Source organism: Oncorhynchus clarkii, chromosome 14, assembly GCF_045791955.1.
Source record: "Oncorhynchus clarkii lewisi isolate Uvic-CL-2024 chromosome 14, UVic_Ocla_1.0, whole genome shotgun sequence".
NCBI classification, from domain to species: Eukaryota; Metazoa; Chordata; class Actinopteri; order Salmoniformes; family Salmonidae; genus Oncorhynchus; species Oncorhynchus clarkii.
In genome coordinates this window covers 34,853,135-34,874,202 of record NC_092160.1, presented here as the reverse complement: position 1 = coordinate 34,874,202, position 21,068 = coordinate 34,853,135, and the positions used below count along the sequence as shown (strand labels likewise).

General features: G+C 43.3%; 2 protein-coding genes across 3 annotated transcripts in view; both read left to right on the top strand.

Annotated features, from left to right (window-relative positions):
* Window positions 1–2,278, top strand: part of LOC139366565 (arf-GAP with Rho-GAP domain, ANK repeat and PH domain-containing protein 3-like) — a 72,241-nt gene extending 69,963 nt beyond the window's left edge. Inside the window, exon 32 of one of the 2 annotated variants that reach the window (XM_071104210.1) lies at window positions 680–2,278. In XM_071104210.1, coding sequence (XP_070960311.1) covers window positions 680–1,129 — 450 coding nt within the window. In that variant the 3' untranslated portion in view covers window positions 1,130–2,278. The remainder of the gene's footprint in view (window positions 1–679) is intronic. The other variant, XM_071104211.1, reaches the window with a different exon arrangement.
* Window positions 2,279–9,955: 7,677 nt separating this feature from the next.
* LOC139366093 (neurogenin 1) lies at window positions 9,956–10,899 on the top strand. Its single transcript, XM_071103186.1, has 2 exons — window positions 9,956–10,039; window positions 10,163–10,899. The coding sequence occupies exon 2, from the start codon at window positions 10,173–10,175 to the stop codon at window positions 10,839–10,841; it is 669 nt and encodes a 222-aa protein (XP_070959287.1). The 5' UTR covers window positions 9,956–10,039; window positions 10,163–10,172; the 3' UTR covers window positions 10,842–10,899.
* The last annotated feature ends 10,169 nt before the right edge of the window (window positions 10,900–21,068 follow it).

Sequence of the window (21,068 nt, the reverse complement as noted above, 5' to 3'; positions counted from 1 at the left end):
TGACTCAGCCACACCTCCACATCCTGACAGAAGCCCTGACTTCCTGGTTTTACAGCATCAGGATGTTGATGTAGATGTTTGAAGTGTAGACAACAGGATGGACTGGGAGGAGATATTGTTCTCCAGTATTGTTCTGGTTCTGTGACCCTTTGCCTTGAGGGGTAGGCCTGAGAGGCTTAGTGAAGTACCTTGTGTTTTACAGAACACAGTCTGCTGTGTCTATTAGTCTACTGGTGTACCTACTGGAACTAACCCAGCCCCAGTCCCAAATGCATTGACATGGGAATTGTTTTGCTTGAATTTTTCTTTTGTCCCTCTGCGTTTTGAGTAATTGTCTTGAGGTTGTTGCTGAGGCGCTAGAACAATGGCCAGACCTTAATAAGAGGAAGTCTATTGTTTTCTAAAGTAGTTGTCAAAGAAGGGCAACTCCCTTCCATGTTTGTCTCATTTAAATGAACCACACGTGTTTCTTTGTCACTGTAATGGCAGATCATCTCCTTAATACCTACCTAAAGTTCCTAACAGATAGCTACTTTTCAACCCCCTTATTATTATAATAGCTCTACTTCTGCTTTTGCCTCAGGCCTCCCAGTTCTTTACATAGTGTATAATCAAACATACAAATAACTCTGGGATGGGTTCAAATTCTAATCCCCCCCCCCCCTCAACCTCCACCCAGCCCATGAAGGTGCAGCAGGACTCGTTCGCGGAGCGTCCAGAGAGTACAGAGCCAGAACCCCCAGAGCCTCTGTATGAGGAAGTAGGAGACTTCGGCCTGCAGGTCCTCAAGTCCCTGGAGACCAGCTTCCTCTCCAATAACACCTCAGAGACCCAGGTCCCTCTGGGCCCACGGAAGACCTGCTCCCTGGACCGCATGATCGGCCTCAACCCGGTGCACTCTCTGGGGCCGGGAGGAGAGGGTCTGCTGCCCCCTGCTGGTTCTCTGGATACCCTGGTCCTGGGTGGAGGAGGGGACCTCCAGGAGTCTCCCCAGCCAGCGCCGAGGAGGAGGCAGCAGCACAGGCCCTGTACCCCCTCTCAGGAGCTGCTCCTCCAGGAACTGTCCTCCGTCTTCACCAAGAAGACAGAGAAGGAGGAGAAACTGCCAGGAGAGAAGAACGTAATCTGAGGAGAGGAAGAGATGTGTGCACATGTATTGTAGACTCAGCCCAGACAGACAGACAGACAGAATACTGTAATAGCATTGGCGTATGGACACAACCCATTTGTTTGGGTGGTGTGTCAAAAATACATGATCAGATATGAATAAGCATTTACTTATGTTTTATCCTACAAACTACTTAACTGTTCTGCTATCACTGGTATGTACGATCCGTTTTATATTGAAAGATGCCTTTTGGATTATAACGACCTTGCTAATTGCTTTAGCTATGAACTATGGGACACGTTTTTGTACTTGTTTTTGAATCGTTTACTAAACGACTGAGGGAGAGGAGAAATGGATGCTTCTCTCATCAGGCATGTCTGGTGGTGATGCATTAGGCATTAAACCATTATTTTTGTTATTATTAAACGACTGGATTTTAAATATAAATGTGTTACAGTCTCTGTATGTAATAATTTATTTTTAAATAATATTTTATCAACTTTTTTTTGTAAAAGCTGTGAAAGTAAGAAAAGGAGAGCTTTGCTTCTAGAAGCTACACTATCTAGCCAGTAGGTGGCAGTATGCACTATCTCCTAGACAGCCACAGATAACCCAGTGTGTTGCTACACTATCTGGCCAGAAGGAGGCAGTATGCACTCACTATCCTTTATAGTACAAATGGATCCTTCGTTTTATTCACCGTTGCACAACCACTGTATGATGTGAATTTAGCCAAATATAACGATTGTTAGTGTCACTACATCTGAATATTCTCAATTCATGTATACACTTCCAAGTCTAATGCTTTTTCATCAATATGCCATGTTCAAGATATCCTCCTTTTTCATCAGTCTAAATAGACAATAATATATTCCAATTTGACTGCCTTTGCCTGTGTGTTATAATGCATTTGCCTGCATTGTCGTCCATTAGTCATTATTCACAACTTACTGTAAATAGTGTACATTCTTCTGTATGCTTATACCACTTCAATATTCATTATGCAGTATTTTACGTTGCTACATGAAGGACTATATTAAATGTGATATTTTTGTTTTATGATGCGTCCAATTTCTTAATTTTCAACTGTTTTTAAGGATTGAGAATTTGACTCTCATTTTACATTATTTGTAATAGATGAGAAAAAAATAAGAAACCCGCACACCTGTTCTTTTAATATATCATGGTCCAAACATACCAAGACAGTGGTGAAGAGGGCACGACAAAACCTTTTCCCCCTCGGGAGGCTGAAAAGATTTGGCATGAGTTCTCAGATCCTCAAAAGGTTCTACAGCTGCACCATCGAGAGCATCCTGACCGGTTGCATCACCGCCTGGTATGGCAACTGCTCGGCATCTGACCGTAAGGCGCTACAGAGGGTAGTGCGTACGACCCAGTACATCACTGGGGCCAAGCTTCCTGCCATCCAGGACCTCTGCACCTCTACACATATTTTCCACCATAATTTGCAAATAAATTCATTAAAAATCCTACAATGTGATTTTCTGGATTTTTTTTCTAATTTTGTCTGTCATAGTTGAAGTGTACCTATGATGAAAATTACAGGCCTCTCTCATCTTTTTAAGTGGGAGAACTTGCACAATTGGTGGCTGACTAAATACTTTTTTGCCCCACTGTAGCTCAGATGTACGAGTGCCTTTTTAAAAATGTTACATTATTTGTATATGCAATTAGAGTGTGACGTAGCACAGAGCTAGCGTCCGAGTAAGTGACGCTTAAATGTTTTGTCATGGTTCTTTCATTACCTGGTGGTCTTCTGTCTTCTTACTGCCTTGATGGTGACACCTCGTGCTAAAGAATCACCATTCTCTGTTTATCCTCTTTGTCCAATCAGATTCCTTTTTTGAAAAAAGTCAGACTTTGTTTTTAATGGATTGTTTTAATCTAGCATGGGGTCTAGATTAAAGAGCAACGAATGACAAAGGACGCCAGGAATAGGAGATGAGTTTAACATCTGTACATGGTCAGTTTGTTTCTTCTTCTACTCTGACCTGAGAAGACAGATCTATATTTAGAAAATTGTTCAACAAATAACCAGGTAGTGCAGAAGGCTTCCCTCATCACTTCTCCTCCTCCTCCTCACGGTCAATGATTGTGGTTTTAAAAGATAACTAATGAACGTTACACTTTTTATTACTTGTTGCCAAACGGTAATTTTCTACTGTTTTAAAATCTTTAATTCCAACTTCCATCTCTGACACCAGTTTGTTCCAGTTGGAATAGATGCAGTCAAAAAGACTATCCCTCCCTGATGTCGAAGCTTCTACCACTCTCCCCTTCTATCTGCCACTCTCCCCTTCTATCTGCCACTCTCCCCTTCTATCTGCCACTCTCCCTTTCTATCTGCCACTCTCCCTTTCTATCTGCCACTCTCCCCTTCTATCTGCCACTCTCCCCTTCTATCTGCCACTCTCCCTTTCTATCTGCCACTCTCCCCCACTCTCCCCTTCTATCTGCCACTCTCCCCTTCTATCTGCCACTCTCCCCTTCTATCTGCCACTCTCCCCTTCTATCTGCCACTCTCCCTTTCTATCTGCCACTCTCCCCCACTCTCCCCTTCTATCTGCCACTCTCCCCTTCTATCTGCCACTCTCCCCTTCTATCTGCCACTCTCCCCAACTCTCCCCTTCTATCTGCCACTCTCCCCAACTCTCCCCTTCTATCTGCCACTCTCCCCAACTCTCCCCTTCTATCTGCCACTCTCCCTTTCTATCTGCCACTCTCCCCCACTCTCCCCTTCTATCTGCCACTCTCCCCTTCTATCTGCCACTCTCCCTTTCTATCTGCCACTCTCCCCCACTCTCCCCTTCTATCTGCCACTCTCCCTTTCTATCTGCCACTCTCCCCCACTCTCCCCTTCTATCTGCCACTCTCCCTTTCTATCTGCCACTCTACCCCTTCTCTCCCCCACTCTCCCCTTCTATCTGCCACTCTCCCCCACTCTCCCCTTCTCCAGGGGCGGACTCAGTGATTTGGAGGCCCCAGGCAGAGGCCAGTCTGAGTCCCCCCTCACCCCTCCTATGTGTGTGCACAACATTTTGTTATCAGTTTTATACTAATGACACGTAATTGAACTGTAAAAATGTGTTACCTTTTAATGTGCCATGTGCACAACCAGTCATGTTGTCATCGGATTGTCAAGACATAACAGTTCAAAGAGTAGGTTATCTTTGCACGTTCACCCAAAGTAATTCTGTCATCTGAACAGTGCACTGTGCAACCCGTCAACTTGCCTTAGTTTCAGCCACCTGCAAACGTATCTCACCAGAGAAAGCATTGGAGAGAGTGAAACAGTGCAATTGTGTCTTACTATCATCTGTAGCCTATGTATCTGATGACACGCCATACTCTTATTGGACAGAAAGCATCAGGACAGACATGTCCTCTGCCGTCATGGCGATGGCAGTATTATCAGCAGCACCTGTCTAAAGAAATGCTTCAATTTAAGTAATTAAATCCTCTTTATTTTTTATTTTCTTTGCCCACGCTAAAAGCACCTCATTGCTGCCTGAAGTGGAACATGGGCGGGGGGCCTCGAGTGGAGCATGGGGGGCCTCGAGTGGGGGGGCTCAAGTGGAGCATGGGGGGCCTCGAGTGGAGCATGGGGGGCCTCGAGTGGAGCGGGGGGGGGGGGGGGGCTCAAGTGGAGCATGGGGGGGCCTCGAGTGGAGCGGGTGGGGCGGGGGGGCTCAAGTAGAGCATGGGGGGCCTCGAGTGTAGCATGGGGGGTCTCGAGTGGAGCATGGGGGGGCCTCGAGTGGAGCATGGGGGGCCTCGAGTGGAGCATATGGGGGGGGCCTTGATGATGTGAGATCTGAGGCAGTTGCCTCTCCTGTCTAATAGTAAGTCCGCCACTCCCCTTCTCTCCTTTCCTCTCCTCTCCTCTTCTCTCCCCTTCTCTCCCCTCCTCTCCCCTTCTCTCCCCCTTCTCTCCCTTCCTCTTCTCTCCCCTTCTCTCCCTCTTCTCTCCCTTCCTCTTCCCTTCTCTCCCCCTTCTCTCCCCTTCTCTCCCTCTTCTCTCCCTTCCTCTTCCCTTCTCTCCCCCTTCTCTCCCTTCCTCTTCTCTCCCCTCCTCTCCCCTTCTCTCCCCCTTCTCTCTTAACCAGTAGCTTTCAGATGCAAAATAAGCAGACATATGGAGAGGAGGGCTTTCTCCGGCCCTCCTAAAGTTTCAGATTGTATGACAAATCACGTCCCCCTGCCCCCCCCCCCAACCCCACACAGACTCAGCAGACAACAGCTTCATTAGAGTGAAAGAGGGAGTTTTTGCAGCTTTGTCGAGTCAAGCTCAGACCCTTTCCCCTTCTCAATTACTCCATTGTTGGCACCGGCTTCAAGTTATTGCACTCCAAACCATATGGCTCAGTTGAGACGCCACAAGTGATGCCATCTCTGCATCAGAACCTTACCAGAGAAGTCCAGTTCAGGGTACTAGACAGGCTAGCACCAAGAGTTGTGGTATAGAAACATATAGGAATATAGTCAACCATTGTCAACATACAGGGAACGGTCAAATGTAACATAACAGTTGAAACTCCAAAAATGTATTTTAATACTGTTATTACTATATTATAACCATGATCAGCATTATTACTCAGATGAATCATATGAAGTCATGTAAAAAGGTGACAACACACCATTCAACTAGAATCCTACCCTAATAAACTGCTGTTAAATAACAGAAAGCCGTCTCCTGGGTGTACAGCACATAGACATGGTGTTGTCAACAGCTCTAGGGACCCACATCCCTTCCAGGGGCCTATGGCCATACGGTGGTGTTTACTCTGCTGATGAGGTCAGGTTCTACATCACAGTAAAGTATTGCTGTATATTTGTTCTTCTTTTAACACTGTTTAAACCTGCAGCAACCCGTTTCCTCAATCTGCTCAATCGTTGCCATGGATCTTTAGAATTAGAACGCGTTTAGAGACACCATGCTCACTGTGGACCCTAATTCAGGGTAAACTAGAGGTAAATTATGCATTTGTGTAAATACGTGAAGACAAGTGAATAGGATTTGTATTTAGACCAGAACATGTGATTGATAGCAGCAGGTTCACGAACTGCGGCAGTCTAGAAACCGCTTCACAGTGAGGCCACGCCATTAGCATTCAGACTGCCCTAAATGAGATTCCATTACATTATAATAATAGCACCTGTTTGGAAATCTAATTGAGCTAAGATGTTACCAAATCAAAACAGACGGGTATCACAGATAGAAGCATCATTGAGGGATGGCTGATTCTCTCGCAAAACACAAACAAGCAGGTTTACGGTTAAATAGAGGACGGTGGGTGCATTTACATAGGCTACCCGTAGGCAAACAATAACATCCATCCACAGACCGCATGCCCCGTTTACGTGTTCAGCATACCTGCTTTGGAAGTAGCTATATATGCTTTCATATAGACTAATACAAAATCAACATTTATTGAAACAAAAACATTTCATTTGCATAAATTGTTTTTCACTCTAATTATGGAAAATGTACACACAAAAAACAACTATTAAATGTAACGTTTGAATGATTGTGTTGGCGAAGTAGCATAACCTACAACAGAATAGATTATGTGGGAGAAGGAGAATCACCAAAAACAGAATTAAACACCTATTTATTTATAACACAGTAGTGATGAAGGACACACTACCTTGTTGTATCATAAAATAAGGCAATCTGACTAATTGGCCAATCAAAGTCAACTAATTATGTGTTCATTTGTGATGTGCACCAAATAACACTTGACCTGAAAAAAAAATAAAACACGATCTAGAGTTTATTCTAACATAATTGTTCTCCAGACATGTTGCATGGAAGATGTCATTCATTTTAAGGTTAGGGGCATTATCCTGCCTGTTTTTTTTGGAAGGGTATGGAAACTGTGGTTTTTCCCAGGAGAATATTAAACGTATTTAGTTTCTATACAAATGAACACAGTGGGAATAAAACGAAACCGAACTGTCCAAGAAATCGTGAATCCGTAGTTACAACAAATACATTTGTTTCCATCACGGTTGTAAAAGCAAAAGGGAACGTTATTTTATTTTTCTCTCTTTCTGGCTAATGCCTTTAAAAAGATGAAGGGGATCTTTGAGATGTGGAGAGTAGTGTCTGGGTACAATTGAAGCACTGGAGTAAGGAATGAATTACCATTGAAAAAAGTAATGGCCCTATTCTGCCCTGCGTGAGTTTTTAACAAGGAGAAAAAAAGCTCTGCTGGCCTGGGCTGCTGCCTGAACGCCAAGGGAAGGGATTCAACAGCGGATTAACATGTGAAAACTCCGTTCAGACTTTCTGACTCAAAGATCTTTTGCAGACAGTAATCGCGTTAATACCCGGGGATTAATGCTTTTGCAAAAATACTACATTTAATTTTAATTCAGGTTGTATAAATAGATATAAAATAAATGGAGGAATATTCCGCTAGAGAATAGAGAGAGTCTATCCCCCCACACTTCATTTGTTCTAGTGTCAATAGAGGTATTATGACCTCACCAGCATAACACCTTGCACAAGGCATTTATTTATTCCTAACTACGAGTTTAGCACCTGCCGTGCAAACGTGATATTACAGCCTACTCTTTAAATAAATCAACTTTGATTCAACATAATTAATGCTATAATATTTCAAATCAAATCGAATAATAGAACAAATTGATCACAGCGGTGGTCTAATAATACAATTGAATTTATTTTATTTTCTCAATTGAATAACTTTTTCGTTGTCATTTGTTTCGAGACCCTACTTTGGTTAATTCGGTTGTTTTATTTTCTCACGTGTTTCTGCTATTGAAATGTAATCACATCTCGTGCACTTGTGGCTAATCCTGTCACAGCATCACCCAGGCAACCTCTCTCAAGTGTGGGCAGAAAACTCTGCTTTCTCTACACCCCCGGCCGATTTGTCCTAACCGCAATACAAGCCTGGTCTCCATGCAGGCTCACGCTTCTAGTGCAAACCAACTAAGTCATATTGTAAAAATGTTATATTTTATCACTTTATAAGAGCAATAACGTATGACCGACCACCTACTAATGTCCTAACTAAAACCAGAATGCTCCTTCAAGCTGCTCCTCCTCTTTGATGTTATTACTAACAGTTTGGTGTTGTAATAATAAAATCGATCCCAATCCCTGTCGTTTGGCACTTCCGAGCAACAGGATTGGTCTGTAAGGGTTTAACATTTTATTTACCTCATAAACCAACCTCCGGCGTGTGGCAACATCATCAATAGTCAGTGTGTCACAACTTCAGCCTTCTACTAAATCGAAATAATTATCATATAGTCTGGCCTATCGAAATAAGTCATATATATGACGTTGACGTGCACCAATTTAGTCCAGCAGATATTAAGCAGATGGGCAGGTAAATACAACGAAATGATGAGATATGGAACCGAGGAACATGCCTCAGAGACGGGCTGTTTTTTGCTCCTGCTGAGACTATTTGAATAAGAATAACGCCAATAGAGTGGCTCAGGCTGAAAAAAAGTGTGACAAAAGCCCAGAGGAGCCCGAATTTGGACGAGGGACAACGCGTATAAGGAGTGAAAAGAAGTGAGGGGAGACGCGTACAATGGAACAATTCACCTTATAATCGCTTTGATATATTATACATGGCCGAAGACTCTAAACATTGTGTAATTATTTATAAATGACTGTCCCTCTACCCTCATTATACCGCCAGCAGAAAGGCACTGCAGGTCCCTGGCCAAACTATTTCTAAATAGTGCCCCCATCCACTTTTTCAAAGGAGAGGCGAGATCCTGGACATGGAATAAATAGAATAATTAATGGATATTGGTATGCCTGTCTCATAAAGATGTCTTTAAAAACCCTTTAAAAAATTGCCCTTTGCATGCGCTAGACGTTTTTACTGCTGTGCCCTTCATGTTTTGAATGTTAATTAGCCAGGGTTTGATTGTGGATTTGTGGAGAAAGTTGTGAAGATGAAGTAACCTGTCCTGCTTTAGATGCTAGATAGGCTAGATAGCCTATAGCTCTAAAATGCGAACGCTTATGCATGCGTGCAACATTGTGCGCAATTACGCACACTAGTTCAAATATGTTGGGGTGGTGGATTTCCTCATCTTTAATCAGAGTTTTTCTGTGTATAAACTTTTTGAATACACTGTCTAAATGTTTGGTATCCTTGTTATGTCTATCTAATTTTTCTACAGCAACTTTTGTGTTTTGTTCGATAACTTGGAAAACAGTCCCATTTTCCAACATTTACTAAATCTAATTTTCCAATATTTACTAAATCAAATTTTCCATTTAATTTCGATGTATAAGAAATTGTCAAATATGGTAGTGGATATGCCTGTTGCTTTTATATGTTCGCTTTTAGCTGATACTCATGCAGGTTTATAGGTATATAGACCGAATCTTGGACAGAAGATAGGCTCATTTATTTTTGGAGCGTGACCTTGCCTCCGGGGCTAAGCGTTCTGTCATTTGCTCCTTTTCTTCTTTCATTTAACTTTAAAGGTTTAACTTAAAGTGGGCTTGGTCTTTGGTCCAGGGATGGATAGCAACAGTAGTGCTCGCGTGGCTGGGCAGCGGTCCCCTGCTCTCATTGGACGGTCGTGATTACAGGCACGCTTCGGAGCTCGAACAAACAACAGGCATACATTATGCTAATGAGATGGCAGTGCGGCACGGGGCAGACCTGATGCACCCCATTCATCCATCCTTCACACAAATGCCAGCGCGAGAGGGGTACGACCATTGTCTGACCAGGGTATATAAGGTATCTGAGGCCAGTCGTGTGCCAGGCTCATTCGCTCACACGAGCTGATTCAAGCGCAAGAGAAAGACGCGTGCCTTGCACTCATCATACAAACTACTTTTCGGACTTTGGCTCCTTGAAAGACAACTGATACTGTACCTTCTCCAACCAGATTACTAAGGTGGGTTTCGTTCTGCTCCCAGAGTCCTTCGCCATTGCCTTGACTAGGCCTGCTTTCCAAACTTGACCATGCGCTCTTGCATTTTCAGTGTTTAACCCATTCCCTCTCCTCTTATTTCTGCAGGAAAAACATAATGTGCACCGCAATGGAGACCGTTTACTCTGACATGGACAGTTCCAGCTGCGACTACTTTACGCACGATGACGAAGACTCGTGCAGCAGCATGCACGCTTCCTCCCCGTCATCCTCAATCGGCAAGCCCGCCTCCCCTGCTAGCGACAGCCAGGGCCCGTGCGCTACCGATATGGGACAGAAGAAGAGACGCAGAGGCAGAGCGAGGAATGAAGCCACCGTGCACGTGGTCAAGAAGAACCGGCGCGTAAAGGCAAACGACCGCGAGAGAAACAGAATGCACAGCCTGAATGACGCTTTGGAGACCCTCCGGACCGTTCTACCGGCGTTCCCCGATGACAGCAAACTCACCAAGATCGAGACTCTGCGCTTCGCTCACAACTACATCTGGGCGCTCTCCGAGACCATACGCATCGCGGACATTGAACAGCGCCAAAACAAATCACGGGCTGATGCGTCTCTCTTGCTTCCCAGCCCGTGCGTGATTGACGCCCCGAGTCCGGGCAGTGACGCATGCTCCTGGAGCTCCAGCGCGTCCTCCTCTTCCTCCTCTCCGTCTTATTGCACTTCAAGCCCCAGCAGCCCAGCCACCCATGATGACTATGGATGTTTCCAGACTGATGTTCTACAGTACAGCTATCACAACTTTGTACCAGGCATGTCCTACTAACTGAACTAAAGCCTTACCACAAACTTTTGTAGACTGCGAGATTGTTACAATAGAGCGATAGCAGAATAATGACTGAATGCATTCTTCAGTTAGTCTGTTGAAAGGGGAAAAAAAGGATATGATATTATTCACTGTTTGCCTTAACCCATGTCTCTGTGGGTGTGTTTTATACAATTTGTTTGTTTTCCTATTTTTACATGCTCTATTTTACATTCGGATTGAACATTAATTTAATTTGGTCGACTTTTCCAAGTTGAGTATGATTGTTTTGCTACACGTTTTGTATTCCTCCAAAACATTTGCACTTTTTCCAGCGCATACGACGCCTACTAGAAGTCCACTTCACAGATCTTAACCTCAACCTCTATTACAAAAGTATTATCATTAAAAAGAAGACCGATTTGCTTTTGTAGACTGAGGTGAAAAGTCAATTTTACAATTAGTAGAGCGATAATGCAGAAAAACGAGCGTGGAAATTCAGTTTCGCCGCTCTGACAATAGAGTGAAAGGCCGTCAGAAGACAAGGAGCTGGCTTCATACATTATGGAGATTGACCCCCTGAAAACTGCAATCCTGTTCAATAGAAAGACTCAATCCCAAGAAGAGGCTAGAGAGGACCCTTCTACGATGTTTTTTTATTTTATTTATTCAAGTTTCGCCTGTCATAATGTATTTTGTATATAAATAGATTTATATTCTATTTACATGAAAAGTGTGTGAATCATTTTTCTACAAATAAAAATATAACTTTAAAAAATATATATATTTCTCAGTTTTTGGACTCTTCGAATGTTTTAGTTGCTGAGAGTTGAGCACTCAAAGCGTGCTGATTATCACACTGATAAAGCGCATTGCAAGCCCCATGAACACAACAATCATTGTCTTAATAATACAAATAATAACAGGGGCAGTTAGTGTCCTCGCGTGGCCTGTTCATGAAACAAAAGGGTGTGATTAATAAGATAACGGTTTTAGAGAGAGAGAGCACAGCAGGTGCATCCATCAGTTGAGGTTTTATTGCAGCTCATCACCCATGACCATCAGCACTGTTGAATACATCATCTTTGGGGACTTTCAACAGACAAAATAGGAAAATATGAGATTGTTAATGTGACCAAAAAAATCGGATAAATATTTCAGATTTTTTGGGCCACATTAACAATCTCAGAATTTCCTATTTTGTCTGTATATATCTTGTAAAAAGCAGATTAAAATAAATATTCAACTTGTTACACTATTTACACTGATAAATTGCATTTCATCCCGTTAGGAAAATGTATTGAGGCCTTTGTATGAGTGGGACCAGTTTATAACATTTTATTATGAAAGTTTCTATAGAACTGTCTTCTCTCAACCCAGATATGCATTTAAAGAGATTTTCCTTGTAGTTTTTTGTTGTTGTTGTGATCATCCATCCCGCCCGGGATGGTTTTATTTCTAAAGGGATTCAGGTTGAATTCTCCAGTTGGGGGTTCGGCGGCGCGAGGTCCTGCCAAGGCTCTTGTATCTGCACGTGTCGGGGATAGACGAGGATAATAGGAGAGCTGCGATCCCCAGGGGGACAAGCACATGCCAACTTACATGAAGAAAAAAATAAAAGGAAAAATAGAAAGAAACCTGCCAAGGACCAAATACAATCATCTAGCTATTCAGGTCTTCTTATGGAGTAGTTATCCAATTGACTTATTTCACCCAGACACTGTAGGCGTCACATTTCTACCACTAACTTGAATTTAATTCAACCGTTTAAAAACATTGTTTTTAAATAAACATCTTGTGGCCAAGTTATTTTCTGTAGATTCGTGTCTAGTTAGTTGGACTACTGTGTGTAATGCAATGCCACCTGTTTCTCGGTTGTGTTCTATAATAATGGGTTAATGCGTTGCATCAGTGGTGACGTGTTATTGTGTACACTCTATATGAATATGGCGCTTTGTTCATATGCACGAGGCCATAAGCAATAGGACGACCGGGATTAACCGATGCAGAGCTCGTGCACCTGCCAGCTAATTGCCACCAGTCAGCCCCATGCAGTTCAAAAGACATTTGAATTGGATTGGTAGGCTATTGTAATTATCATTATCAAACCAAAAAAACAACTTAGTATGCACTGGTATTACTATTTATCCTTATACAATATTAGTTGTTTACCTGAATATGGTGTTACATAATGTGAAAGATAGAGAAGGGGGATTCATGTCTGAATTATTTCCATTCTGGTTTTCAGCTCATCCCAGATAGATTGAGTAGAAAATGGTCACCTTTGAACATTCTTCTTCTTCTTATTCCCTCCCTCCCTCCCTGCCTGTTTGGCTGGCTTCATGAACGCCACGATTCTTCTTTCAGATGCACAAAAGGCCACATTTCACCAGGGTCAGGCAGGGAAATCCCTAACCAGACCCACAACCTAACCTCCCAACGAGACAGAACTCTCTGGTCTACAAGCTCCATCAAACATCTTCACTTTCTAGATCTTCAGCCATCACACATCTTAACATTCTAGATCTTCAGCCATCACACATATTAACATTCTAGCTCTTCAGCCATCACACATATTAACATTCTAGCTCTTCAGCCATCACACATCTTAACGTTCTAGCTCTTCAGCCATCACACATCTTCACTTTCTAGACCTTCAGCCATCACACATCTTAACATTCTAGCTCTTCAGCCATCACACATCTTAACATTCTAGATCTTCAGTCATCACACATCTTAACATTCTAGACCTTCAGCCATCACACATCTTAACATTCTAGATCTTCAGGCATCACACATCTTAACATTCTAGATCTTCAGGCATCACACATCTTAACATTCTAGATCTTCAGCCATCACACATCTTAACATTCTAGATCTTCAGGCATCACACATCTTAACATTCTAGATCTTCAGCCATCACACATCTTAACATTCTATCTCTTCAGCCATCACACATCTTAACATTCTAGATCTTCAGCCATCACACATCTTAACATTCTAGATCTTCAGCCATCACACATCTTAACATTCTAGATCTTCAGCCATCACACATCTTAACATTCTAGATCTTCAGCCATCCTGGTTGTCTTAGTAGAATAGATAATAAGAGATATGTGCTGCAGCACCAAACCTTTTCACAGTATGTATGCTTTTTTCTGTCTGCTACGTTGGTCTCGCTTACTCAACTTCTAAGACACAACTGCAATCTTATTTTCTGAAATGATTTGATATTTCAACCGTGTTAGATGGTTTGTCTTGAACTATTGAACGAAACAATGTTGTAAAGGAAGCTTTTATACATGTTTGGAGACAACAGAGGGACATTTCTGGATGGTTTTAGGTCTACTTAGTGGTACCTCTATTTCATACATCATTTAACAACAGCCATTACATATTGATTGTGTCAAGATGGTAGTAGCAGCAGGTTGCCAACCCCCAAGGCTCGTATTTGCCCAGGAAAGGGCCTCTGGCTCAGAGCATTAAGGACTGTCACCCCAGGGAGGAGTGGAGAAATGGGCTCACTTGGGGCAGACAGGGAGAGATGAATGAGTGTCAACTGGAACATTTAAACTGGACACCTAGTGAGTCACAATGTAGCGGTGAACAATAACATCCAGGTCATGATAAACAGATGAGAAGGATAGCATGATATTTACATTCACAATTATGCAATTAAATCCAATATAGGAATAAAAAGTGATTCTTGTGTACTCAGGACTACAATGGAGTACTCACATATTTTTTGTATACAATATATCCAGGGAGCACAGAAGCAGTTGAAAAGGTCTGATCAAATACATCAATTCACTCTAATCAGGTTTAATTAAAATATACCTTTGGATACACCTATCCAGATAATATGCCCAACCCTCCTCCCCTGATTGGTTGTTTTGGGTTGTCACCTCTCTTTGAAGATCATGTGAGTTTAAGTCTATCAGTAGTCTCATCCCAAACACAGGGATTAGCTAAAGCTTGCTAACAACAACACCCTCCACCTGCCCTCTACTACTCATGCAGATACCCCTGTCTGTCTCAACCCACACCACCTCAAGGTCAGGGAGGGGAATGATCCCCAGGTTGCAAGCCTCCCCTAAGGACTCATCAGGACCCATCAGACAGACTCTAACCCCTCACACCTTGTCAGTCTGTCATCACCAGGATGGTTCCTGAAGACCTGAGGTTAGCTGGCAGCTTGGCTGGATGATTAGGAGGGTTAATGACTTGTTGGTAAAATAGAGGCTTATTTTCTGTCTAATTGGTGTTGTCACCAGGTCTAAGTATCACAAACTCTTTCTTAGCACCTAGTTGTCTTGACAGCATGCGATACTTAGCCAACACGTTGACAGTATAAATAAATCATTATGGAGTCGTTAAGATAAGAACTAATACATACAGTATGTCCCAATCAAATGATAAATAACAGTACTAGTACTCGCACATTAAACTATTCCAGATTTACAGTATACTATGCTCTTATTACGGAGTCGAGAAGTACTCTAATGAAGACTACAGTCAGAAGAGAGGCTCCTATCAAGACATTAGTCTGATTAAAAAGTGCTGGTCTTCATCAGAATAGTATTGATCTCATTGTAAGTTCCTTAACATTGTTCTCAACTTAAAGCCCATTTTATGTGCTTTGTCTGATGAAACCAAAGGCTCTCCAGTGTACATTTCACTGCCAGCTTTACGAAGGGGTGAAATCCTTTTGTCTTCCCACTGTATCAGTTCTTCAACCACACAGTGTGAGGGTGAGAGAGAGAGAGGAATTTGTCAACAGAAGCCTAAAGTTAGTTCCCTCTGGCCTCTGAGTGAAAAGGTAAGATAACTAGCTTTCTATCACATGAGCATTATGCCACAGACTCTGCTCTGAGCTACTGTTATTGACTGTGTTCCTCCAAGCACTCTGACTAGCTGTTCTTAGACCTCTCACTGTTTACGGCAGGGGATATAGGTCAATGACTGTTTTATACCAGTTGAGGTGGAGATAAAGACTAGCAGTTAAGTTGATGGAGGGCACTGTTACACTGAGTTATAATGCCATAATATTGGTTATAACATGAACTCTCCATAAGGATGTTATAATGCCATAACATTGGTTATAACATGAACTCTCCATAAGGATGTTATAATGCCATAATATTGGTTATAACATGAACTCTCCATAAGGATGTTATAATGCCATAACATTGGTTATAACATTAACTCTCCATAAGGATGTTATAATGCCATAACATTGGTTATAACATGAACTCTTCATAAGGATGTTATAATGCCATAACATTGGTTATAACATGAACTCTCCATAAGGATGTTATAATGCCATAACATTGGTTATAACATGAACTCTTCATAAGGATGTTATAATGCCATAACATTGGTTATAACATGAACTCTTCATAAGGCCGCTTTGTGAAATGAGCAGACAGGATAACTGAGCTCACTGACTAGATATCAATAGGCTTTTATTTGACATGCTTGTGAAGTGTAATATTGATCAGTTGTATCTTCATAATGCAGAAACTGTATGGTCTAATAAAATAACTCTATTCCTCAGAAAATCATTTTTAAGAAGACAGCTACTCTATTTGGTCTTTTTGTGGGATGCCATAAACACCTTCATTGCTTGTCCCTGTAGTTACACTGATGTCCTGGTCATTTGAGATGGAACACTTTCAGCTGTAGTGAAAGACACACTGTGAGTGCAGATGTTCACCATGCTAGATAAGGCATATGCCACCCATAACCTGAGGTAGAGAAAGGCCAACCTCATTTAGGGGGAGAATGTTCACTTTAGAACTGGGCGGAAACAATGACAAAGAGGGTCCTAGCCCCAGGCCCTGACTGTTCCAACTGACTGTTCTCAGTATGGGAACATGTCTTGTCTTCATTTGAAACATAAGCTCCCAAACACACACCTACAGCCATATGCCCCTCCCACTAAACACACACCTACAGCCGTATGCCCCTCCCACTAAACACACACCTACAGCCGTATGCCCCTCCCACTAAACACACACCTACAGCCGTATGCCCCTCCCACTAAACACACACCTACAGCCATATGCCCCTCCCACTAAACACACAATCACAGCACTCACACACGTGTTTGCATACAGACGAATACACACATAGCTGCGTTTTTAATACGCTTATTTTTTTAAAGTCTTTTTACTTTTTGTTTAAAATAGCTGAGAAAATGAATTGCCTTTTCAGTCACAGAAATGTAGTACTGTCATATAATGTAGTACTGTCATGTAATGTAGTACTGTAATGTAATTGTTACAAAATACGCTTCAAAGTCATTGAAATCAAATCAATGAAGATCTTGTTAATTTGTTATTATGCTCAGGAATAATACAGAATTCAAATTGTTAGGGAACGGATGTCACACACACTTGAAGGTAAGTGGTTAGCATTGAAGGTAAGTGTGTGTCAGGCCAGGTAACAAGTGCTCTTGACCATGATAAGTGCTGCCTAATTAGTCTGGAGTGGCTGGAGAGAGACAGAGCGAGATAGTGTGTGTGAGAGAGAGAGAGAGAGACAGAGACAGAGACAGAGATAGTGTGTGAGAGAGAGAGAGAGAGAGAGAGAGAGAGAGAGAGAGAAAGAGAGAGAGAGAGACAGAGAAAGAGAGAGAGATAGTGTGTGAGAGAGAGAGACAGAGACAGAGACAGAGAGGGAGAGAGAGAGAGAGAGAGAGACAGGGAGATAGAGCGAGAGAGAGACAGAGAGAAGGAGAAGGAGTGGCAAGACGATAGAGGGGTGGAGGTACACCTACCTGAATGGATACGCACTGTCACCTATGCCTGCAGAGCGAGTGAGCGACCCCACCCCACCCTGCCTCCACCTCCCTTAAACACGTCTTTTCTCTGCAGGCAAACGGGGGGCGACCAGGTGTCCACAGAGGCAGAACAGAGCCACAGGAAAGTGTCAATCAAGAGGTTAGCCATCCAGCTGCCCATATTCAGTTTTATTCCTCTCCAAAGTAGAGGTCTGTCTAACCTAACCCCCTGCCCTTCCCTTCCCCACCCTGAGAAGAGAGGAGGTCCTCAGAGACCAAAGAGATAAACATCAGAGAAACCAGATCTCCATCCCAGTACTCAGGATAAACAGATGGGATGTTTCTTCTCAAATCACGAGAAGATAACCTCTTCCCCTCTCCTCCCATCTTTTACTGCCGGCGCTTGCACCTGTACCCACGCCTCAAGCACCAGATTATAGAAGATCATTATAGTTGCACTAAGCCGATTCAATCTCTATATTTGTTTAATCATTTATTAATTCCACTGTGGATGCTAGAATTGATTATACACCGGGAAAAGAGGTGCTCTGAATATACAGACCTCATTCTTTGCGTACTGTATTTTATAATGCATAATACAATGCATTTGTAGAAATGTATTTACAAATGCTAAATGTATTGGCTTTCTTTCAAGTCAAAGTGAGAATAGGAGGGAAAAATAACACTGGTGGCCTGTGACTTGAGGTGGCCTGTGGTCTGAGGTGGCGAGTGACCTGAGGTGGACTGTGACCTGAGGTGGCCAGTGACGTGAGGTGGCCTGAGATCCGAGGTGGCCAGTGACCTGAGGCGGCCTGTGACCTGAGGTGGACTGTGGTCTGAGGTGGACTGTGGTCTGAGGTGGCGAGTGACCTAAGGTGGCATGTTGCCTGAGGTGGCCAGTGACCTGAGGTGGCCTGTGGTCTGAGGTGAACTGTGACCTGAGGTGGCGGTATATAGTTCCTGAAGCCCTAGGAAGATCCATCTATTTCTATTGTGTGTTTTACTGTCTGGGCTGGGGCCATTACTGAGGTCAGGCTGTGAGGTTTTTATGAGAACTTAATCAGGACTGAGGAAGGCAGGCCCCCCTCCTTGTCTTCAACAATTACCATGAAATTCTAAATGTCCACACGGCCCACAGAAACCCCACGTTTCACAAGTGTCAAGCAGAGGGCGAGGACTCTGGCTGTGTGTGCCCCCACCCCTCTCCTTCCCCCTTACATTTCTCTCCTACCAACCCTCCTGAGCTGAGCTGAACTAGGACACCACTACAGAGTAGGGATATTTAGGGTGCTGCGTTCAGTGGGGCTGAGCTGAACTAGGACACCACTACAGCGTAGGGATATTTAGGGTGCTGCGTTCAGTGGGGCTGAGCTGAACTAGGACACCACTACAGCGTAGGGATATTTAGGGTGCTGCGTTCAGTGGGGCTGAGCTGAACTAGGACACCACTACAGCGTAGGGATATTTAGGGTGCTGCGTTCAGTGGGGCTGAGCTGAACTAGGACACCACTACAGCGTAGGGATATTTAGGGTGCTGCGTTCAGTGGGGCTGAGCTGAACTAGGACACCACTACAGCGTAGGGATATTTAGGGTGCTGCGTTCAGTGGGGCTGAGCTGAACTAGGACACCACTACAGCGTAGGGATATTTAGGGTGCTGCGTTCAGTGGGGCTGAGCTGAACTAGGACACCACTACAGAGTAGGGATATTTAGGGTGCTGCGTTCAGTGGGGCTGAGCTGAACTAGGACACCACTACAGCGTAGGGATATTTAGGGTGCTGCGTTCAGTGGGGCTGCAGCTGAACTAGAACACCACTACAGCGTAGGGATATTTAGGGTGCTGTGTTCAGTGGGGCTGAGCTGAACTAGGACACCACTACAGCGTAGGGATATTTAGGGTGCTGCGTTCAGTGGGGCTGAGCTGAACTAGGACACCACTACAGCGTACGGATATTTAGGGTGCTGCGTTCAGTGGGGCTGCAGCTGAACTAGAACACCACTACAGCGTAGGGATATTTAGGGTGCTGTGTTCAGTGGGGCTGCAGCTGAACTAGGACACCACTACAGCGTAGGGATATTTAGGGTGCTGCGTTCAGTGGGGCTGAGCTGAACTAGGACACCACTACAGCGTAGGGATATTTAGGGTGCTGCGTTCAGTGGGGCTGCAGCTGAACTAGAACACCACTACAGCGTAGGGATATTTAGGGTGCTGTGTTCAGTGGGGCTGCAGCTGAACTAGGACACCACTACAGCGTAGGGATATTTAGGGTGCTGTGTTCAGTGGGGCTGCAGCTGAACTAGGACACCACTACAGCGTAGGGATATTTAGGGTGCTGCGTTCAGTGGGGCTGCAGCTGAACCCCTGACCTCTGTAGTTTGAAGAGAAGAGGCAATTTCCAGGGCAATAAACAGTACCATGGCAACAGCTACTGCAATAGCCACCTTTCTAGAATGCTACTTTTATGTCTCCTGTGTTGTGCATTGACGTTGATTATCCATCCATAATCAGTGGGATATTTAAATGTATTTAGTCTTTAGATGTAGCGTTTGTCAATATCCTGTCCGTAGAAGAACAAGTTAAGTGAAGAAGAGAGTTCATCTACAGCTCATGTTGACTTTCTGGAATTATTTGAGAGAAAATTTAAATAAAAAAAAACGAAATTAAAAAAAGTATATCATATTTTCGTACGCTTCGAAGAGTACAATTTTTAAAGGTGCAATGTTGCATAAAAATAATTTCAGCAGCATTGCAGTACAATAAACATTTCCTATTCTTTGTAACAGTTGTCACTTTCTACAGTCGCTGGCTCCCTGTTGCTGGTTGAATGAGGAGGCCCGTTTTCCAGCTCACACAATACAGCTGAATCCTCCATTCATTTGGATCTCTCTTTTAGTTTATTTTTTTGAAAAGTTTAAATTCACCATGAAGACAAGTATAAATCAGACATGTAAGTTGGGTCTACTGCACGGTGGGGCCAAACAATGCTGCTGGATGAAGAGGAAAAGAAGGCTAACGCCATAATGTAAAATAGTTAAAAGCTTATTAGAGCCATTGAAGGGCGGCCTGATTTCCACTTTGTTTCGGAACACCCTGAGCTCGGCCTTTCAAGTGATTGTGAAGGGGGCAATTCAAATCTCTTTGGGCCCATATGAATGAAGGCCTCTTAAAGCTCTTTTATAAGCCAGCAAATTCCCCACAGGCGTATGCCCTTTAGGTCCATTACTGATTTACCCAGAGCATTCATCTCAGGCCTTCTGCTTCTCACAGACCCATTGTTCTCCCCTCGCCACCCCAGCACCTGACAACTCTAGAACCAGGCTTCTCAACTGCTACTTAAAACGTATAGGCCCAAAATAATTGTACAATTTTGCTATATATATTTTTTCACCTTCTCTCTGATCTTTATTTTTTTTTTTTGCATGAAAAAACTGAATACAAAAAAAGAAATGGATCAATTTTCTTT